This window comes from Sebastes umbrosus, chromosome 14 (genome assembly GCF_015220745.1).
Source record: "Sebastes umbrosus isolate fSebUmb1 chromosome 14, fSebUmb1.pri, whole genome shotgun sequence".
Lineage (NCBI taxonomy): Eukaryota > Metazoa > Chordata > Actinopteri > Perciformes > Sebastidae > Sebastes > Sebastes umbrosus.
In genome coordinates this window covers 1,180,903-1,199,416 of record NC_051282.1, presented here as the reverse complement: position 1 = coordinate 1,199,416, position 18,514 = coordinate 1,180,903, and the positions used below count along the sequence as shown (strand labels likewise).

The 18,514-nt window shown below is 43.6% G+C and overlaps 1 protein-coding gene across 5 annotated transcripts in view; it reads right to left on the bottom strand.

Moving 5' to 3' along the window:
- Window positions 1–18,424, bottom strand: part of cln3 (CLN3 lysosomal/endosomal transmembrane protein, battenin) — a 30,226-nt gene extending 11,802 nt beyond the window's left edge. The window contains exons 1-9 of one of the 5 annotated variants that reach the window (XM_037791247.1): window positions 18,107–18,424; window positions 14,056–14,092; window positions 12,689–12,785; window positions 12,492–12,575; window positions 11,102–11,181; window positions 9,844–9,929; window positions 6,810–6,882; window positions 4,598–4,741; window positions 4,309–4,448 (exon numbers count right to left, since the gene is read on the bottom strand). In XM_037791247.1, coding sequence (XP_037647175.1) covers window positions 4,309–4,448; window positions 4,598–4,741; window positions 6,810–6,882; window positions 9,844–9,929; window positions 11,102–11,181; window positions 12,492–12,575; window positions 12,689–12,785; window positions 14,056–14,092; window positions 18,107–18,200 — 835 coding nt within the window. In that variant the 5' untranslated portion in view covers window positions 18,201–18,424. Of the gene's footprint in view, window positions 1–4,308; window positions 4,449–4,597; window positions 4,742–6,809; window positions 6,883–9,843; window positions 9,930–11,101; window positions 11,182–12,491; window positions 12,576–12,688; window positions 12,786–14,055; window positions 14,093–14,979; window positions 15,004–17,078; window positions 17,104–17,458; window positions 17,938–18,106 lie in introns of those variants that run through there. The other 4 variants (XM_037791248.1, XM_037791250.1, XM_037791249.1 and 1 more) reach the window with 4 other exon arrangements.
- Window positions 18,425–18,514: the final 90 nt, after the last annotated feature.

The following is an 18,514-nucleotide window of genomic DNA, read 5'->3' as shown; positions in this document are numbered from 1 at the left end:
GGACCCGTTGAGGGGTGCGCACCGCACGGAGGAAATGCGCCAGGAGAGGTCCAACGGGGATCCTTCCACACCGGGCGAGCGTCCGACCGACCCCACCCGTGGAGAAATGTAAAACTATTATCAGTTCATTATGAAACTGTGGCGGCCGTAATTAACGGGAAACACTGGAGCCTGATCCATGTCCCTCCGCTGATCGATGAGAGATGACATTACCTCCAGAGGGTCGGACTTATACACGGATTCATAAATATAAATATGATGTAATGGCACTTCCTGTTGTAGGCCCCTATATGATAAAGTATGATGATAGTAAAGATGACAGAAGTTGAGTTAATTTACTACATTCACATGATTTGAGTCAAGTGATTCACATGTTTTGTTATTTAAGAGTTCTTTTTGCCATAGGTTTATTTGATCAATAGTTTAATTTAAAATCAATACACAGGCTGGATAAGACCTGGGACCCTTAAAGTAACCCTGTTTATTTCCATTGAATAAGACAGCATTTAGACATTAACCATCATTGTGGCATGTCTTGATAAACCACAGTGAAGGTGTCAATAAATAAATAATAAATAAGGTCTATGATTCTAAATTAGAAAAGTTCTGATCTGTCAGGAATAGACGTGGTTTTAAATATTAATAACTATTACAGACTGTGGGCTAAAACACACTAGAAGCCTGAGTCTCCTTTACAATAATTCACTAGTTACATGTTTACAATCAGGCAGGCAAACTCATTAAAATACACACTAATTGAGATCAGTGTATATGATGGAATAGTAGCATTACAATGTACCACAGGTCACCAAATTTGGGCTTTTATAAAAAAAAAAAAATTCTCCTGGGGTGCATGCCCCTGGACCCCCCTACCTGGCTACTGTTTCCCCCTGGCTGGCTACTCCATATCCTTGTGGAGAGCCCTGAACGGGGGCTCAACAAAATAAAAGCCAGGGTACAGAGAGAACAAGAAAATGAAAGGATCAGAAAGGCATGACCACATTTCTGGAGAAGCAGCAGGCAAAGCTGCACATACAAAGATGAGGAGCTAGGCAGACTAGCAAATAAAACCCGCTAGCGGGCTCATTTTTAAAGTGGGAATATGAATATTGCCTAATATATAATCTAATAATATCATGAAACTGGGCGACCTGGAGTCGAGGTGGATGAGGGGCCCAATTTGGAAATGATGTGCCCATAATTCCTAATGGCTGGCCTGACCTAGGGGTCAGGGATTCCTAAGGGTCCAGTCCTGAAGACATTTACATGTCAATATAGACTCATAACCCCGCCCCAAGACATTAGCCACGCCCCCTTTCATAACTCATGAACCGTTTGTCATAGAGTCTTGTGGCAGGCGTCATTGTGCTAATCAGAGTTCCGGTTTTATCATGCCTGGCCGCGTCAAACGGCGTCCCACCAGTACCCCCGACGCACGGAAAGGTGCGAGGGCCCGTTCATCGCTGCTCATAGCTTTAATTGATCATTGTTGTAGGTCTATGGTACGACGGAGTATTATGGCCACATTAAGGAAAAAAATTAATCTGAGATTTTGAGAATAAAGTCACAAGTTTATGAGAAAAAAAGTTGTAATATTATAAAATAGTATTTTCACGTGTTATTTTCTTTTTTTCCCGTAAAGTTATGACTTTATTCTGTAAATCTCAGATGTTTTTTCCTCCGTAGTACATTGTCTCTTTGGCCCTCACTGCATTAGACTTATATACTATATACTTAGACTATAAACTGTGTTACCTTCATCACAATGATCACATGTTTTGTGGCTTCAGACAGATTTTTTTCTCCCGCCTAAAATGGCTCTTTTGATAGTAAAGGTTACGACCCCTGAGCTATACAAAGCTGGTCTCACATTACATCTCTGGTATCTTGTATGTTTTGGTAATAAGCATCAGACAGCCAACCGGCTGGTAAACACCAATGTGCTTTGTGCATTTTACTAACAGTAGTCTCTCACTGTGGTCCGGAGCTACTGAGGTACTTCATGCAGAAATGAATACACAAAGAGACAATCAAAAGGGTGCAATGATAACTGAGGAAATATCCATGGTCAATATCATCACATGTCTGTGCTTTAAGTAGAGCAGTTTAGCAGCTAAAGAGCCAGATATTTCCCTCAGGAGTTGGTGGAGACCAAAACAGAGCTACAAGAGAGAGATATTGGACTCATCAGGTGGAAAAAACACAACTCCAAATGAATGATTGTGTTGCTCCATGTCTCCTAGATGTGTAAACAGGAAACTATTTGATAACAAGTTCATCATATCGACTTAAAGCTGGGGTTGGTAATGTTCTTTTTTTTTGTTGAAATTCTCATTACATCCTGACAGCAATCAATAAATCAAATGCTCTGACAAAAAAAAGGGAAAAACTCCAGTATCTGTGGCTGTCGCATGTTATAAACCCGTCAGATCATTTCATTTGGACCGAATGAAATGATTGGACGGGTTACCTGCCTGTTTACAGATAGATTGTGTATAAGAAGTGGACCTAGTCACCGTGACGTCACCCATTGGTTTTTGGACTACAGTTTTGAGGCCTCGAGTTCGCCATCCTGTTTTTTTTGCAACCATGAATAACAGGAGAGGGCGGAGCTAAGTACAACCCAACACTGAATAAGACATTTTAGTTGACCAAAAGGTTAAAGCTAACTGTGATGAAGTGTAAACACACTGTGAAAGGGTTAAAGTTGTAGGATGAAAACACGGACAACTCCCAGACCGGACAACGCCGTGGTAGAGACCTGTCAATCACAAGGTAGCCCCGCCCTAAAGCATCCCCTGCTTTATTGTCTATCTGATTCTAAATGGGACCATCATTTACTAAATGAACATCATGCTGTATTGACCATAAACTCATGTTTACAATGTTTACTGAGGTAATAAATCAAGAGAGAAGTAGGCTCATTTTCTATCAGACTTCTATAGAACCAGAGGAGTTGCCCCCTGCTGGCTGCTAGAGAGTATGCAGGTTCAAGGCTTTTCAGCTTTGACTTCACTTCTCAGACCTGGAGGTTCCCCGCTGTGTCTACCTGCATGCCTGCCTACGTGCACTCTGCCCGTGCACTCATTGCACGTCACCACCTTCCACCAGCTGCTATCTTGACAGCTGTGAGTACTAACAGCAGCCATTTTCATTGTTTACGTTCATAATAATAATGTGGGGGGAGTGTCTTTGGAGGGAGGCCTGAAGGGACGGACTGTCTACCTGTCTACCTACCTGTCTACCTACCTGTCTACCTACCTGTCTACCTGTCTACCTACCTGTCTACCTACCTGTCTACCTACCTGTCTACCTGTCTACCTACCTAATGAAAGTGTTGGGGAAGTGTCTTTGGAGGGAGACCTGAAGGGCCGGACTGTCAGTGTTGATGACTTGATGTCTTTCTCTCTACATTCAGGGACTTCTGCAGCTAGTTAGCAGCTAGTTAGCAGCCAGTGCTGTTAGCTACTTTCATTGGAGAAGAGTTGACAACACTGGGCTGGTTTATAGGTTGGATCATTTTTTTTAAATCTAGCATACTCTTGCTAGTTTCTCAACATTACCAACCCTAGCTTTAAAGGTGATAATATGTCAATGTTGTGTTCACAGCCTAATCCGCTGTCCCCGGATGGCCAACAATAAGCAAATACTGCAGGTTTAAAGGAATATTCCAATGACTTGTTTGCTGTCTGACTTAGCTGTCAGGCTAAGTACATAGTATGGAACCAGGGGAAACTGCTAGCCTTGCTGTATCATAAGAAGAAAAAAAGTCAACCTTGAACAACCCCAAAGCTATCTTATTATGTGTATTGATATCAGTTTTCACTGCTACACAGAGTGGATAAGGATAGTGGTTTCCCCACATTGACCCACCCACATTACCGCTTCCAATGCAGAGATACATATCTGAACACACAACATCCTCACAACTGGGGTATCTGAGGTTATCAGACCGCACAGCTTACCACGTTTTCAAGTCCCAAACCTGTCTAATGTAATGACTCATTTATACAGAACTTAACTAAAACAACCTCTTATCACCATAAAAGCAAAATCAAGATCACACTTTTCCCCCAGAGCACAGACCAGGGCCTTCATTATTATCTGACTTAGATTACAGCTATGCTCTGTGACTGGGTTTTCCATTGCACAATTGCAGCTAAAGTTAAACTCACCACTCAGCACTAAGCAACAAAACAATATATCCCTTCTAAAAGTCTTGCTTTTACCTGATTTTCTTTAATGTCAAAGGATGATTTTCAATCAAATTAATTTATAATGTTTGAATCCTTTGTTTGTGCCATGTACCTGTGGTTGACTTCTCCTGCTCCTCTTCTTCTGATCCATCCATCAGCCGCTGTCTCTCCTCTGAGCCCACCGCGGCGTATTCCGTCACCCTGCTTCTCCACTGAGGTAATGTAGGAGGAAGAACCAGCAGGAAGAAATAGCTGGTGGTGGTGTTGGGAAAGGCAAAAAATAAGAGCCAAGAAGAATCATTTCATCGGCTATCGACTGTTCTCCATTTTTAGGTGCTATTGTGCAAATATGTCAGATCCTTATCAGAATCTTGTCCTTAACTTTGTACTTCCACACTTACCTAATCAGCATAGCAAACGGGACCACCAGCATGGTGAGAAGTGTGATCTGTGGCGACAGGCCGACTTGGGTGAGGATGGAGTAGAGGAGGGCTCCAGCAACGCCAGCGGCACCAGTACCTGAGCCCCAACCTCCCAGTACATCCCTGAAGCACATGGGAAACCAACGTTGGTGCATAGTTCAGTGTATTTAATGGTCAATACAGTACAAAACCACAAGAACAGAAGAGGTACACACATACATGAGTACACATGGAGGCTTTTCACACGGCATATTCCTAAGAGTTGACCCTGGGATAACTTAGCATTGTTAAGCCAGGGTTAACCTTAGCCCAGGGCTGTATGATTCACACTGCACTGCTATAACCCCGGGGTTAAAGGTCTGTTGAACCATGTGACTATTGTTTGCATTCTATAATGAAGCATGACTACTCTTTAACATACTGGACAACAAAAACCTGACGCAAATTCCATTGTTTACTTCAGCCCCGTTTCACAACAGCAACATTTGGCCCTATGTTGAGAACCCCACTAACTCAGGGCTAACCCTGCTCCGGATCAGGGCCAACTAGCTCTGGGTTACAGTCAGGGTCAGCCCACTTTGGAATGTGCCAGTGTGAAAGCTCTCTTAGCTCCAGCCCCTTTACACACATTTATTGATGAATAAACAACACCAAAATGTGACATACTCACCTGCGAATATTTCACATCCAAACTATTCACACTGGCAGCGATGTGAATTTGCAACAGTTGTTCAATAAAAGGTTCATGTAGCTTCACACAGACAAAAGACCAGTTCGAAAAAACCCCACCCCTAGTTTCTAAAGGCCTTTAGCCTGGGGATACGTGCAGTGTGGAGAGCTCTGTGGTTTTTAGACCATCAGCTGCTACCTGACGTCATCCCTGACAATCTTCCAAATGTTCCCCACTGGTCTGGGTTCATGACAGGGAGGTGTTCAAATCTTCTTTAAGGGACTTAGATAGGTTCAGTTGTGTGTCGTCACATTTTTGTCTCGTGGCATTGGGGTTGCAAAGAGGAACCGTTTAGAAGCCTGTTCCTTCAAGGTTCATCTAAGGAAGCTCTAACATCAGGTACCAAAAAACACACAATCACTACAATTATTCTAAAATCAAGGAGGTCAGATTTCCCTCAAAGGTTCCAAAAATAAATACTTTTTAAAAACAGAGACTGTTCACAGCTAGAAGCCAAGTCCATCTCCACCAGGGGAAGAAAAAGAAGAGGTGAAAGGTTAGGAATAATAACCTAATAATACTGATTAAAACAGCCATGGTTAGTCAGAATGACAGGAAACCAAAGGCCTTTACACACTGGGGGCGCTTCTTTTCCTGCAATAAATTCGCACGACAATGTATTTTTTCAAACTGTTGCTCTGTCATGAGTAATTCACGTGTCACTTTTTTTGTAACAAGGTAAATTTTTCTGAGCTTTGGCAATACGAAGAAACTATTGTTGGCATCAACCAATCACGTTGTGCGGAAAGGACATATTCAATATGTACGCTGCACTGTACAACAACATGGAGGCTCCGTAGTCCGAACCAACACGACAAACTTTATTACTCCTTTCAACCTTGACAAAGACAGCGCTGACCAGATCATCCCCTTCCTTTCTGACCTTTCACAATAAAAGCCCTTGACATATACACTGCGTAACAGCTAACCTCAGACAGACTGCCAGACGCTGCTCTGGGTCAATAGGATCCTGGTAGTTGGTTATCATGTTGTTTACTCGTCATGCACCCGGTAACAATCTAGGTATCACTTTTTTTAACTCACGCTGAATATTTGTATTTTTGAACATTTTACCTACTTTAATTCTTTCCTGGCAGAAATGCGCTTCCATATCACTGCATCACAAAGCGAGGGCTGACCAAAGAAACTCTTAGTTGACAACTCACATATACGATTTTGTCATCTAATCAATGAGTTGATTTAATCTGTAAAAACTGAGTTTCTCCACAAAGAACCACACAAAAGCACCACTTTAAGCCTGAGCCAGAGATGTGCTCACACGTTTCTTGGAAATAAATCATTTAGCATGAAAAAAATCATCAAAAACATCTAATCTAAAAAAGAAAATAGAATAATATGCAGTAATGTATAATGTCCTACTGTTGGAGGTAATAACAGACTATAGCGTACACTGCAGGTACTCTGCTGCCATCTCATCTCATCTTCTAATGAAGTGTTTACCTGCTGAAGTAGACGGTGAGAGAGAGGAAGGACAGTTCTCCCAGTCCAGCGCTGATACTGGCAAAGATCACTCCTAGAAACACAGTGGTAGAGAAGACAGAGATGCCTTCAACATGCTTATGAATTACAGAGAAGTAATGATCACAGGGGATTTATTCTCTAGTTTGACAAGAAGGGATAATCACATGTGAGTTAAGTCTTCCTTCAGTGTTGAAACTGTGTAATTAATCTAAGTAGTTGTGAAGTGATAGCTCAATAGTTTATATGGAGTTAGTAGATCCAATCATGTTACTTCCTCTTTGCCATTTTAATTAACACCTAATTACATTAATTATGGCTGCATTCCATTAGGTGTGCCAGTTCCAGGGCTCTAGTGTCAACCTGTCACCTAGCTGACAGGGACAATAGTATTATTAGTTCCACCTGTGCTTTTTCTACAACAATAACTCATAATATCCTAAATGAAAAAGGTCTATGGTAGGCTAAATTCACAGATGAACGGTTAAAGTATATTGAGATTTCGGACACTTATTGTTGTATAGACAGAGAAGAGCACAGAGAAAAGGAGCAACGGGGTTGTATATAGGAGTCCACGGGGCCTCCTAGAGGGTTAATCTGGCCCTGTCCGGCCAGGATCACAGGGATCACAGGGCTCACAGGGACTTTAAATGTCTCGAAAACTATATTAAATACATTCCAAGAACATTAGCACTGGACAAAAACAGCTCCTCGCCCGCCATGTTCCTGAAAATACCCCCCAGCCCCGGTAGGAGGAGAGCTGGTTAACGTTAGCTGTTAGCAGCCGCTGGGCAGCACAGTCTTGCTAGGCTAAATAACGGAGCTAACAGCTAACGTTAAAGGAGGTTCCACTGAGCTACATTATGATGCTTTCAAGCTCTATTAAGGAAAATGATTATTGGGTGTATGTGCTCAAATGTAATCTTGTAAAATGTAGTCTTTGGAGAGAAACTTGAATAAATATTAGGGCTGTCAAAGTTATCACGATAATAACGCGTTAACTCAAAGTCGTTTTAACGCCACTAATTTCTTTAAAGGACAGTGAAGATATTGGTATCATATTAAACTATAAAACCTGATGAATCCATCGGTACCAACCATGTCATACTAGCTGGTCATGAAGGAGGTTAAATAACGCTTCAAACTGACACTAAATTTTGTCGAGGAAAAACTGTCATGTCCATTTTCAAAGGGGTCCCTTGACCTCTGACCTCCAGATGTGTGAATGTAAATGGGTTCTCTGGGTACCCACGAGTCTCCCCTTTACAGACATGCCCACTTTATGATAATCACATGCAGTTTGGGGCAAGTCATAGTCAAGTCAGCACACTGACACACTGACAGCTGTTGTTGTCTGTTGGGCTGCAGTTTGCCATGTTATGATTGGAGCATATTGTTTTATGCTAAATGCAGTACCTGTGAGGGTTTCTGGATCAATATCTGTCATTGTTTTGTGTTGTTCATTGATTTACAATAATACATACATTTACATAAAGCAGCATATTTGTCCACTCCCATGTTGATAAGAGGATTAAATACTTGACAAATCTCCCTTTAAGGTACATTTAGAACAGATAAAAAACGTGCGATTAATTTGAGAATAATCGCAATTAACTATTATAATCAGCCCTAATAAAAACTATATATATATATATATATATAAATAATAGATATTAGAGAGGGAATTATGACCTGTTTAAAACACTGACGTTAGCTCTAAGCAGTTAGTGTTTTAATCAAAACAAATATTTAATAAAAAATACAATAATTTATTTCCTAATTATTTGAATAGTGTTTTTAGGCTAATGACCACTATAGATGACAATAACAAAGTAAAAGGACAACATTTCGAATTTTTGACTGTTTACACTGACATCGGGGGACGGTGCAGGGACGGTGCCGTGGCAGTGCCGGGACAGTGCCGTGGCGGTGCGTGGACAGTAGTGAAAAAGGTTGTTCTGGAGCCTTAAAACTCAGAATGTAATTTGGCACTTTGCACTAAATGGGTTTAGTTTTGACAGATAATATTATTGTTTGCAATTCAAGCAATGAAAATGTAGATTTTTGTAAACAGGAAAACAATTAGTTGTTCTGTGTTATTTTCTCTTCTGTATATTTGCTATTGCTCCTTAAAGGTCCACTGTGTAGGATCTGGCAGTATCTAGCAGTGAGGTTGCAGATCAAAACTTCTCCCGTGTGCCAAGCGTGTTGGAGAGCTACGCTGGCCGACCTGAAAACGTGAATGTTCCTCTCTAGATCCATGTGGAGCAGAGCCGGTGCTTATAGAGTGTGTGTGTACGTGGGAAGTGAGAGGTGAAGCAAGAGAAAGAGAAAGAGAAAGAGAGAGAGTGGCGGCGACGGGAGCGAGTAATGTTATCGTCTCCGGCCCAAGCAGGAAAAGTTAACAGAGGTTGGTTTGTCCGTTCTGGGCTACTGTAGAAACATGGAGGACTCCGTGGAGAGGACCTGCTCCCTATGGAGATATGAAGGACTCATTCTAAGCTAACAGAAACACAACGACTCTTACTATCAGGTGATTATACACTAATGAAAACATACTTATTAATATTATATTCCATTTCTGCCAACAGATCCCCCTAATGGTCCCTAAAGGACACTGGTCCTTTAAAGCAACAGTATTTTGATCAAAAGGTTATCCCAGTATAATTTACCAGGAACTACTGTATGCGTGAAAGAGGCTTTAGATTCAGTTGCCTCCTCTTCTTAAACTCCTTTGCTACTGACTTTAGAAAGAATATATTAAAGAAGTGTATGTAAATGCACGAACGAGCTCACTGATCAGTCACCATGGTGAGAAATATTTCTAGCAGCAGCTCATGATAAGACTAAAATGGTATCATATTTCTGTGAAATAACCGCAGCTGCACCCATTCAGATAAGATGACAGGAAATGAAACTTAGAATATATTAAACTCTATCTAATCCATCATCACACTTCTGGACAGTTCCACCACCAATAATCATAAAATCTATGACTCAGAACTGATGTCTTTACCCAGAATGCTCATCCACACCGCTGAGGAGAAGGACACGACGAGGAAACTTGTGGCTGCCGTGACGGCGCAGAACAACACTCGGAAACTAGAAAAACAGGAATAAGGCAGCACATTTACAACACAGTACAATTCTCATGTAGTAGACAAACATTAACGCACCATGCTTTTATTTGGACAATATTCACTTTGCTCTATTAACTGTCCAATAACTTACAGACTGCACTGTATACAAGCCAAATAAATGGTAAAAGGTAAATGGACTTGCATTTATACAGTGCTTTTCTAGTCTTCTGACCACTCAAAGCTCTTTACACTACATGTCAGCATTCACCAATTCACACACACGTTCATACACTGATGGCAGAGGCTGCTAAGGTGCCACTTTTGCCCATCAGAATCTAATCTAAATACTACTACTACTAGTAAATAAGGTCAACCAGTCTGTGTGTAGTGTAATGAAATGGACAATCAGTCAAATAATAGCCAGCACAAGGATCCACTGCCTGTACTATATAATAATATATAGAATATATAATAGATTATAATAATAATGGTTCCACTGTGATAAGCTAGCACCAGTGAAACTCAATAGTTTCTTTAAATGAAACTCCACCAGGAAAGAGAAGCACTGTGAACACTGAGCCGCTGGAAGACACAAACATCTGTGTTACCATGACGACCAAGGAAGTGTTCAGTGAAAGAATTAGTGAATAAAATGTGCATATATATATGTATATATATATATATATATATATATATATGTATATATATATATATATATATATATATATATATACACATATATATAGTATATGTATATATATTCAAATGTAGAATGTGAATGTGGGCTAGTAATGTAATCTGTGTATGCCTGACCACCATGTGACACCGTGTGACACCAGTATCACTGACTCCCGCAGCAAGCCTACATCCGACAAAAGCTCAGCTCAAAACGGCATGCTGTGGCATGCTGTGGCATGCTGTGGCATGCTGCGGCGTGGTGTGGCGTGCTGCACAGTGCTGCGGCATGCTGCAGCATGCTGCGCAGTGCTGCGGCGTGCAGTACGTTATTTTTGGTTCATTTTGACGGCCCTATAGCCCTAGTACACAAAAAGTACCGTGAGGCACCACAGTAACCACCGCATTAAAACATATAATGCCAAAATGTTTCTGTATAATAAAAGATGGATATTACTAATATGGAATGGCCTGGCTTATTTTAAAGAACAGGTTCACAGTTGGTAAGCATTATCTTACCCATAAGGAAGTTTGTGAATGACAAAGGGAGCAGACAGCTTGATGACGAGCGTTGGGAGGATGTCAGCTAACAGCACGGCCTGAGGAGAAAAGCATCACTCAGACCTCTTTGAAATCAGTAGTGGTTATATGTCAGACATGATGTGCTCATTAAGAAATGTTGAGGGAAATTACATTATCACATTTCTATGGAATATTTGTTATGGTTGCCCACAGCAGGGGTTCCCAATGCCACTGTGTGTTATTTATGTTATATGACAATCCCTTGTTTTCTCTGCCATTCAGCCTCATAACACCGAGGGATACCGGCAGCTGGAGACATTCTCCATTCTGCTACTTTCACTTCTTGTTTGTCATATTAGTTTCAGTACCCGTTTACTCATCTGACTTTTTGCTTGTTCAAAAACAGATTTAAAAGGCAGTCTCTCCACTGCTAAATACACACAAACCTTCTCTTAAACTACTGATTCTCTGCCAACATACAGACTGGTTAAAGGGATAGTTGGGGTGTTTCTCAGTGGGGCTGTACGAGGCACTTCTCCATAGTCAGTCTATTACTACAGTAGATGACGGTCAGCACGCCTTCAGTTTGGAGAAGGAGACAGGAGTACCAGCACGGGAGTAAAATGCATTTTAAACACCTAAAAGAAAAGCTCACAAATCAATATCAGTTTAAGTGTACGCTAGATTTAAAATATTTTGACCAGTTTACTTTGCCGTGAGACAGCTATACAGTCTATATATGGGAAATTAAATCGTTATCTGTGCTCTCACCAAAGACCCCAGACTCCACTGAAAAAAACCTGTAATTTTACTCTGCAGAACACAGGAGTTAGAGTAAAAGTTTTCAGTGGAGACTGGTGGCTTTGGTGAGAGCATAGATGGATATAACGGCTTCAGTTCCCTGTCAGAAAGGTCTGTCTGACGGCGAGGTGCAGCGGTGAAAATATTCTAAATATAGTGTACACTTAAACTGATATGGATTTTTTTAGGTGGGTCTTTCTTTTCTAAAATATGTTTGCTGCTGCTGCCCCGTCCTCAGCAGAACATTACTTTGGTTCAGTGCAGTAACTCCTGTCTGCTTCTCCAAACTGGAGGTGTGATGACCGTCATCTACTGTAGTAATACACTGACTATAGAGAAGTACCTCATACAGCCCCACTGAGAAACACCTGAACTATCCCTTTAACCTCCATCTACTGTAGTAATACACTGACTATAGAGAAGTACCTCATACAGCCCCACTGAGAAACACCTGAACTATCCCTTTAACCTCCATCTACTGTAGTAATACACTGACTATAGAGAAGTACCTCATACAGCCCCACTGAGAAACACTTGAACTATCCCTTTAAGGTTATTCCCTGTTTTGTAGTGAATGTCCATTTACCGCAGTAGAAACAGGATTGCAGTCATAGCGGCTGCTGTTGCTACTGTTCCCACCTTGGAAATCCACGGCCAACGTGGCTGAAGTCTAGATATAAAAAAAGGAAAAGGGTAAAAAAGTCTTTCTTTATGTCTATACAGACTTTATAGCAATAACAAGGTGCAATACAACATATTTAAAATATAAATGTGCCGTCTTACAGATGCTGTGGCATTTTGTGACTCTTGTTTCTGAAGGATGTCGTGGGCGGCGCTCAGCATCACCACATAAGCAAAATTGTTGCACAATCCGAGGAGCCTGGGAGGTGATCAGGAGAGGAAGTCGAGAACACAGAGTCAGCAGACGACTCAAGACAGAGAGCTAAACTTCTTAATGCATCAGCCTTTAATGTTGGCTTTGCAACATTTGTTTTATTAATAAAAAAGCAAATAAAAATGATCATTTAGATGAGAAAATAAATGACAAAAATAGATGTAAGCAAGGCTTAGAATTCAATGCCAACATCTGATAATTGACTGATTTTGATACTGGGTTTAACTGACCTAGTCAAAAAGTACTGGAATATGATACCCTGCTCTTATATTCATTAACACTAATAACTCGAATAACTTCCGCTGTAACTTTCCTACATGTAGCACTAATTCACACTTTCACCAGATTGCATCAATTATTTGTGACTAATAAACAAAATAGTATTTTTCCTCCTCACAGTATATTTCTTTACCGAGACAATCAAACAGAAAATGATCTCAAATAGCTTTGGAAACAACAAATATATTTGATTTATTTATTTAAGTTGTCAGGAGCCTTTCATATCTTAAGTAAGGGATAAGGTACAGTATAATATACATTTCTTAAGTAAGGGATAATGTATATTTCTTAAGTAAGGGATAATGTATAGTATAATGTACATTTCTATGGTACACACTATGGTGTACGGTCTAAGACCTGCTCTATATATAAAGCGTCTTGAGATAACTTCTGTTGTGATTTGACGCTATACAAAAAATAAATTGAATTGAATTGAATTGAATTTCTTGAGTAAGGGATAATGTACATTTCTTAGGTAAGGGATAATGTATAGTATAATGTACATTTCTTAAGTAAGGGATAATGTACATTTCTTAGGTAAGGGATAATGTATAGGATAATGTACATTTCTTAAGTAAGGGATAATGTATAGTATAATGTAGAAAGACAGAGAGAGATAGAGAGAGATAGAGAGAGGGAGACAGGGAGAGAAAGGGGGAGAGATGTACAGCAACCAGGTAAGGGATAAGTAAGGGATAATGTACACTAAAATGTACATTTCTTAAGTAAGGGATAATGTACATTTCTTAAGTAAGGGTTAATGTACATCTCTTAAGCACTTGAATTACAATATGCTGAAAGGTTATTATGGGATTTTAGCTCAATTATATCAAAAACATTCTGCCTACTGCAGCTTTAACACTGGCGTACTTTCAATGTAGCTAGCTGTGAAAATCATTAGCATCCTTTTAATAATGTCTGACTCCGGAAACGTTGCTGTGTTTCATCAGTGGTTCTGAAGACAACGGACACTCACCAGAACCCGGTCCAGTTGCGCCACTGTGTACAACGACCTGTAAATAAGAGATAAACAAGAGCTTCAGAACAAGTCCCGTCAGTTAGTAAATACATATGAATCACGATAAACACACTGCTGACCGACCCACCGGTACTGTCAGACCCACCGGTAACATTAGACCCACCGGTACCGTCAGACCCACCGGTACCGTCAGACCCACTGGTAACATTAGACCCACCGGTACCGTCAGACCCACCGGTACCGTCAGACCCACCGGTAACATTAGACACACCGGTACCGTCAGACCCACCGGTAACATTAGACACACCGGTACCGTCAGACCCACCGGTAACATTAGACCCACCGGTACCGTCAGACCCACCGGTAACATTAGACCCACCGGTACCGTCAGACCCACCGGTACCGTCAGACCCACCGGTAACATTAGACCCACGGGTACCGTCAAACCCACCGGTACCGTCAGACCCACGGGTACCGTCAAACCCACCGGTACCGTCAGACCCACTGGTAACATTAGACCCAACGGTAACATTAGACCCACCGGTAACATTAGACCCACCGGTACCCACCGGTACTGTCAGACCCACCAGTAACATTAGAACCACCGTTACCGTCAGACCCACCGCTAACATTAGACCCACTGGTAACATTAGACCCACTGGTAACATCAGACCCACCGGTACCGTCAGACCCACCGGTACCGTCAGACCCACCGCTAACATTAGACCCACCGGTACCGTCAGACCCACTGGTAACATTAGACCCACCGGTAACATCAGACCCACCGGTACCGTCAGACCCACCAGTAACATTAGAACCATCGGTACCGTCAGACCCACCGGTACCGTCAGACCCACTGGTAACATTAGACCCACCGGTAACATTAGACCCACCGGTACCCACCGGTACTGTCAGACCCACCAGTAACATTAGAACCACCGGTACCGTCAGACCCACCAGTAACATTAGACCCACCGTTACCGTCAGACCCACCAGTAACATTAGACCCACCGGTAACATCAGACCCACCGGTACCGTCAGACCCACCAGTAACATTAGAACCATCGGTACCGTCAGACCCACCGGTACCGTCAGACCCACTGGTAACATTAGACCCACCGGTAACATTAGACCCACCGGTACCCACCGGTACTGTCAGACCCACCAGTAACATTAGAACCACCGGTACCGTCAGACCCACCAGTAACATTAGACCCACCGTTACCGTCAGACCCACCAGTAACATTAGACCCACCGGTACCGTCAGACCCACCGGTACCATCAGACCCACCGGTAACATTAGACCCACCGGTACCGTCAGACCCACCGGTACCGTCAGACCCACTGGTAACATTAGACCCACCGGTAACATTAGACCCACCGGTAACATTAGACCCACCGGTACCCACCGGTACTGTCAGACCCACCAGTAACATTAGAACCACCGGTACCGTCAGACCCACCAGTAACATTAGACCCACCGTTACCGTCAGACCCACCGCTAACATTAGACCCACCGGTAACATTAGACCCACCGGTAACATCAGACCCACCGGTACCGTCAGACCCACCGCTAACATTAGACCCACCGTTACCGTCAGACCCACCGCTAACATTAGACCCACCGGTACCGTCAGACCCACTGGTAACATTAGACCCACCGTTACCGTCAGACCCACCGCTAACATTAGACCCACCAGTAACATTAGACCCACCGGTAACATCAGACCCACCGGTACCGTCAGACCCACCGCTAACATTAGACCCACCGTTACCGTCAGACCCACCGCTAACATTAGACCCACCGGTACCGTCAGACCCACTGGTAACATTAGACCCACCGGTAACATCAGACCCACCGGTACCGTCAGACCCACCAGTAACATTAGAACCATCGGTACCGTCAGACTCACCGGTACCGTCAGACCCACTGGTAACATTAGACCCACCGGTAACATTAGACCCACCGGTACCCACCGGTACTGTCAGACCCACCAGTAACATTAGAACCACCGGTACCGTCAGACCCACCAGTAACATTAGACCCACCGTTACGTCAGACCCACCAGTAACATTAGACCCACCGGTAACATTAGACCCACCGGTAACATTAGACCCACCGGTACCGTCAGACCCACCGCTAACATTAGACCCACCGGTACCGTCAGACCCACCGGTACCGTCAGACCCACTGGTAACATTAGACCCACCGGTAACATCAGACCCACCGGTACCGTCAGACCCACCGGTACCGTCAGACCCATCGCTAACATTAGACCCACCGGTACCGTCAGACCCACCGGTACCGTCAGACCCACTGGTAACATTAGACCCACCAGTAACATCAGACCCACCGGTAACATCAGACCCACCGGTACCGTCAGACCCACCAGTAACATTAGACCCACCGGTAACATCAGACCCACCAGTAACATTAGACCCACCAGTAACATTAGAACCACCGGTACCGTCAGACTCACCAGTACCGTCAGACCCACCAGTAACATTAGAACCACCGGTACCGTCAGACCCACCAGTAACATTAGACCCACCGGTAACATCAGACCCACCAGTAACATTAGACCCACCAGTAACATTAGAACCACCGGTACCGTCAGACTCACCAGTACCGTCAGACCCACCAGTAACATTAGAACCACCGGTACCGTCAGACCCACCAGTAACATTAGAACCACCGGTACCGTCAGACCCACCAGTAACATTAGACCCACTAGTAACATTAGACCCACCAGTAACATTAGAACCACCGGTACCGTCAGACCCACCAGTACCGTCAGACCCACCAGTAACATTAGAACCACCGGTACCGTCAGACCCACCAGTAACATTAGACCCACCAGTAACATTAGAACCACCGGTACCGTCAGACCCACCAGTACCGTCAGACCCACCAGTAACATTAGAACCACCGGTACCGTCAGACCCACCAGTAACATTAGATCCACCAGTAACATTAGAACCACCGGTACCGTCAGACCCACCAGTAACATTAGACCCACCAGTAACATTAGAACCACCGGTAACATCAGACCCACCGGTACCGTCAGACCCACTGGTAACATTAGACCCACCAGTAACATCAGACCCACCAGTAACATTAGAAACCACCGGTACCGTCAAACCCACCAGTAACATTAGACCCACCAGTAACATTAGAACCACCGGTACCGTCAGACCCACCAGTACCGTCAGACCCACCAGTAACATTAGAACCACCGGTACCGTCAGACCCACCAGTAACATTAGACCCACCAGTAACATTAGAACCACCGGTACCGTCAGACCCACCGGTACCGTCAGACCCACCAGTACCGTCAGACCCACCAGTAACATTAGAACCACCGGGTACCGTCAGACCCACCAGTAACATTAGACCCACCAGTAACATTAGAACCACCGGTACCGTCAGACCCACCAGTAACATTAGACCCACCAGTAACATTAGACCCACCAGTAACATTAGAACCACCGGTACCGTCAGACCCACCAGTAACATTAGAACCACCGGTACCGTCAGACCCACCAGTAACATTAGACCCACCAGTAACATTAGAACCACCGGTACCGTCAGACCCACCAGTACCGTCAGACCCACCAGTAACATTAGAACCACCGGTACCGTCAGACCCACCAGTAACATTAGAACCACCGGTACCGTCAGACCCACCAGTAACATTAGAACCACCGGTACCGTCAGACCCACCAGTACCGTCAGACCCACCAGTAACATTAGAACCACCGGTACCGTCAGACCCACCAGTAACATTAGACCCACCAGTAACATTAGAACCACCGGTACCGTCAGACCCACCAGTAACATTAGACCCACCAGTAACATTAGAACCACCGGTACCATCAGACCCACCAGTAACATTAGACCCACCAGTAACATTAGACCCACCAGTAACATTAGAACCACCGGTGCCGTCAGACCCACCAGTAACATTAGAACCACCGGTACCGTCAGACCCACCAGTAACATTAGAACCACCGGTACCGTCAGACCCACCAGTACCGTCAGACCCACCAGTAACATTAGAACCACCGGTACCGTCAGACCCACCGGTAACATCAGAGGAGCGATGAACAGGATCTGCGCTGACGCTGGCTGCCTGCTCCATGTTTACACATTAACCCGAGCTATTAACCGGGCTAACGTTGGTACCGGACTAACGTTGGTACCGGACTAACGCTGGTACCGGGCTAACGTTGCAGTACCAGTACCAGTACTAGTTCTACCAGTCTAACAGCACACTAAAGGACGAGAGGCTCGAGCTGATATTAACTACAGAAGTAAACTTTGACGATGACGTCACACGAAACGCGGTGTTTCATACAAATAAATTCCCGCGGAAACAAAAGCAACACTGAAGGTTCCCAGGTGATGCTGTTTAGGATCCAAACTTAGCTGGAACTTCCACGTTAGTTTGTAATA